The sequence below is a fragment of the Anneissia japonica genome, unplaced genomic scaffold (assembly GCF_011630105.1).
Source record: "Anneissia japonica isolate Jap-2015-1 unplaced genomic scaffold, ASM1163010v1 scaffold560_len657749_cov147, whole genome shotgun sequence".
Taxonomy (NCBI): domain Eukaryota; kingdom Metazoa; phylum Echinodermata; class Crinoidea; order Comatulida; family Comatulidae; genus Anneissia; species Anneissia japonica.
This window is the reverse complement of record NW_022754288.1, coordinates 73,459-78,519: the sequence shown is the minus strand read 5'-3', so window position 1 is coordinate 78,519 and position 5,061 is coordinate 73,459. Positions and strand designations below refer to the sequence as shown.

Sequence of the window (5,061 nt, the reverse complement as noted above, 5' to 3'; positions counted from 1 at the left end):
CCCCCCATTTTGAGATAGCGTCGCCATCACTACCGTGTACACGCAGGTACCTGGGCGTCAGTTTGCTGGGCTCCGGTAGGATAAGCCTATGGCTCCCCTACCGTGCACTGCTATGTTGGCAGCGCTACCTCAAGTAAGGAGGTGCGACTTTTCAGGGGAAAAAAACTTAACTACAGAAATTTAACTACAGAGATTAACAAATAAATGAGAATTATTAACCATGAGAAAGTTAACAAAGATTGAAGAGATAAGCCTTCAAATTCTTTTTAAATACAAGGAGTGAAGGTGCCTCACGAAGATCAGCCGGTAATGAATTCCACAACTTTGGGGCAGCTACAGAGAACGCCGTCGCGGTAGGTCTTCAGACGTGATGCGGGAACTGATAGTATAGACGTGTCAGTGGTTGATCTCAGAGACCGAGAACATGTTGCAGAACGAGACTTCAATAGTTGAACAATGTATTGTGGAGCATTATGAAGAGCCTTGTATGTGAAGAGTAAAATCGTGTTTATCGGTAACCAATGCAGTCGATTGAGGATAGGTGTAATGTGCTCACTTCTAGATGTTCCGGAGACGAACCGGGCTGCTGTGTTAAGACATAGCTGCAATCTTCTCAACCGACTAGCAGGAATACCACAGAGAACAGCATTACAGTTATCCAACCGAGATGTATAAGAGCCTGCACTAATTTAAGAAGAGCGTCATTGGTCAGGAGCCTTTTAATGTGCCTGATGTTTGTGACACGTAACGGACTTGCAAATGTTGGATATGTGTTTCACCATCAACATATTAGAGTCAAAAACAACTCCAATATTGCGAATTTCTGATGGTAGAAGAACATTAGTCTCGGCTCCAATCGCGATGCTATTGATTGGAGGCGGTGTTGAATGAATACATAGTACTTCAGTCTTATCAGGATTGAAGCAGAGCATATTTTGTGATAACCAGGCTTGTACATCTCTAAGACATGTTTCAATTATATTTTTTCCCTCAAACCAGTGATTAGCTTGAAAGCTAATATACAGTTGAGTATCATCGGCGTATGCATGATACTGAACACCGTGACTACTAATAAGTTTACTCAGTGAGGAAACATACAATACAAATAATATTGGTCCCAATATAGACCCCTGGGGGACACCACAGATTATGTCAGTACAAGCCGAAGAACTACATATCCAATGCGAACCTGATGTTTCCTAGAGGTGAGATATGATATAGACTATGACAGGGCTGTTCCGCAAATGCCAAAAGATGATAGTCTATGAATAGAATGGGATGATCAATGGTGTCAAAAGCGGCACTGAGATCAAGGAAAACAGCAAGAATTACGCAACCCTGATCAAGGAAAACAGCAAGAATAACAATCCCAAAATCAGTCAGATCTTTTTCACCACATGTTCCTTCCCTATCTCTATCTTAAAACAGTGTAGTTTTCATTTACAATACTATATTATCTCTGGTAGATAGCATCAATAGAAATAGACAGGGCTTTTAAAAATGTTAATAAAATGTAATACCTATACAAGCTCAAATCTGTTATGAATATATCCATGTGATCTTGTGATTTCGGACACAAATTCCCAGGGGTATCACAAACAAAATTCGGCCATTTGATTTATCTGAGCTGAGGTGAATGATTAATTGAGATGGTAATATGAAGAGCAAGAATGTGTTTAAACTTTTGAACGTGCTGACCAAAATAAAAGGTTTAATAACTGAATTGGCCCCAAGTTACGTTATCACTCGAACTTGTTCGATTGTCCATCTATTTCATTAATCAAGTTTGTTTTTTTAAGTTATTGTTTAAGTATTTCATGATAATAGCAGTACTTTTCAATATGATAAAATTTAATATGTTGATTGATTTTGCTTGTTAAAAAATTAACTATTAGAGTAGACTTTATGAAATGGACTATGTTTGGTAGGCCTAGAATGATATTACTGTTCATATTTCAGTATTATTGTAACTATTATTCAGTATAACTATTATGTGTGGTTATGGCAGCGTTTGCATCATGGAGGTGTGAAGTTAGACCATCTACAGTTATAAGCAGTTATGACGTCACAATCAACGTGAGAATAATAATTGATATTAAACTACCATTTTATAACCTTTACTTATTTATTACGAGATAAATATACCAAATACAAATCGGTAGAAAAATGAGTCCAATACAATCAAATAATTACACAATACAATATCAGCAAATGACTAATTACAATGGCGGATCCAAAAAGATTTTGGTCGTTTCCTAGCCACAACAAAGTCTATGTGCCTACCTAAAGTTAAATTTAGCAATGATCTATCAGCTAATGAGGCTAAAGGTAAAGCAGCAATAAAGCAGCACCAAATATTTTTTCTCAAACTTTTCAAATAATATTTCTCAATGTGAGTTTCCGAACATTCCGGTATGGAAGTACATGTCTATAGGTAACATACAAATTGATGAATCGGATGTGCTCAAAATTCTTGAATCATGAGATACCTAAAAAGCTGTTGGACCTGATAACGTGTCCCATAGAATTCTTAAGGAATGTGTCGCTGAAATTTTAATCCCTTATATATTCAACATGTTTCTCAATACAGTAAAAGACCAAGGAATGTAAGAGAAGAGGATGACGTTCCCATAATTACTGATGATGAGGTGGAAGATGGTCTCCCTGGTTTTGACCTCACACAACAAGAATTGTAAGTACATGGCCAAAAGAAATGTTAAATTTTTCAATGTTTGTGACTGACTAAACGCTGTAGTAGTAGTAGTAGTACTAATATTATTATTATTATTATTATTATTATTATTATTATTATTATTATTATTATTATTATTATTATTATTCTGGATTTATATACTCAAGTTGTCACAACCTCAAGGCGCTTAACAACAACATAAGAGAAAAAATTAAACCAAAAACAAACAGACTATTACATTATAAAACAATATAGTGATTGTGATTTTGAAGTTAGGGCTAATTACCAACTTTCATGTATTCTTTGTAAAGATATTATTTTAATTTTCAGCAGTAAGCAATGCAATAAAAAAAAAAACCAAAGACTGTAAGAGATGAGGACGATGTTAACATCAATAATGGTAATGAGATGTAGGCTAGTCTGCCTAATGTTGTCCTTACAAATCAATCTTGTAATGCATGTCTGGAAAAATATGTTTAAATTAATAATGTTAACTGATTAAACATTATGATTATGGAGGAGTGCTAAAATTATCAACTTCCATGTATTCATTGCAATTAATTTATTTTAATTTTCAGCAGTACCAGTAAGCTATGTGGTAAAAACCCAAGAACTCTAGGACATGAGGACGACTTCCAATTCAATTTTTCAATTAAAATTCATTTCAAATTTATTTCGGGTTAAAATTACAATCAAAATTACAATTTAAAAAAAAAGACAATAAAAACAGAAACAAACACACAAAGTGCTGCCAACTCTGGATAACCAAAAGTACACAAAAGTGCCACTATTATGTGGCTCTCCAAGGCAGCACTCAACACACACATAAAACACAAAAGATTTACTAGATATCATTTAGAAAAATATAAGATTAAAAGAATTAATGATGAAGAGGTGGAGGCTGGTGTACCTCATGTTGACCTTACACAACAATATTTGTAAGTGCATGTCCGGGCACAATGTTTAAATCAATTATATTCTAAACTGATTAAACATTAGAATTTTGGAGTACGATTTACGAACTTTCACTTATTCCCTGTAGTTATGAAATTTTCAGCAATGAGCAATGTAATAAAAGACCAAGAAATGTGGGAGATGAGGATGACTTCCCATCAGTACTGATCATAGGGTGGAGGATGGTCTACCTCATGTTGACCTCACACAACAAAAATTGAAAGTGCATGTCCAAAAAAAAAAGCTTTAATTACTAATATTTTGACTAAACACTGTGATTTGAAAGGAGAGCAAATTATGTATTTCCATGTTCTAAAGATATTTTTAACATTTTTAATGTACAAGTTGATAAAAATATTTATGTCAGTACACTAGAAAGGAAAATTGAATTAGATGAATCATCTTATTATTATATATACACACACTCCGCTGAAAATACTCAATTTTCCTATTAAGACGAAGTTATGGTGAAATTGTGAATTCGCACTGCCTTCTGCAATATTCAGTAAAAAATAAAAGACCTCAATGAGGTAAATTCTCCATTGCATCTCATGGCAACAGCAAAACAAAAAAATGCCACATTTTCCCAGCAAGAAAAGTTCATTGCAGGCAATGAAGAATGAGTTAGCTTCAAATTCTATGTCAGGTGGTGTAATTGGTGCCATAACTCCTTCAAACATTCCAAGGTCAAGGAAACAGCTGTATTATTTTAAATATCTATACAGAAATATACATATGTATAACGTACTAAATGGAATGTAAACGAGTTCGAGATAATTGTTTGAGGACTTACCGTCATATCTCTGTGGACAACTGCATTTCCTTCAAAGAATAAACCTTGACCAACATCGGTATCTCTGTACCGGGTCTGAAGATATCTAAATGCAGCGCATAATTTGTCTTTGTCAACATACTTTCCCAATTCCAAAACGTTGTAGAAAACTTTAATAGTATAAGCTGTCAACCTGTTTGAATGAAAATCAAATGTCAGTATACCTTGATTCCAGATTGTTAACATTATTATTTCATACTATCTTAAAACAAATACAAAGATTCTATCTACTTAAGTTTTACATCAACAGTTCGACAAAATTATATTATTCCAAGCTCTCGTGAACGTAAGTGTTTTGCCCATGGTATTGGTCTTTATCCTACATATTTGATGATTTATATTTATATATATTTAGTCTTACCCCAGCAGCAAGTATATCGAAAATATATAGTGCTTTACAGTCTGCATGCATCATGATCTACAATATGCTGAGAACCATCATTCCAAAGTATTGTTTTTGCCAGAAAAATGTAAACTTGAGTAGCTTAGTTCGCAGAGCTTCGGAATGGCAACCCCAAAATGTACTGATTAGACTTTCCAGGGAAGGACTGATTCCACAGTAACCAGTATACCTACCAAGTAC

At 34.4% G+C, this 5,061-nt stretch overlaps 1 protein-coding gene across 1 annotated transcript in view; it reads right to left on the bottom strand.

Moving 5' to 3' along the window:
- LOC117123171 (complement C3-like) overlaps positions 1-5,061 on the bottom strand; it is an 80,314-nt gene that overhangs the window by 4,597 nt on the left and 70,656 nt on the right. The window contains exon 25 of the mRNA XM_033269024.1: positions 4,440-4,611. Coding sequence (XP_033124915.1) covers positions 4,440-4,611 — 172 coding nt within the window. The remainder of the gene's footprint in view (positions 1-4,439; positions 4,612-5,061) is intronic.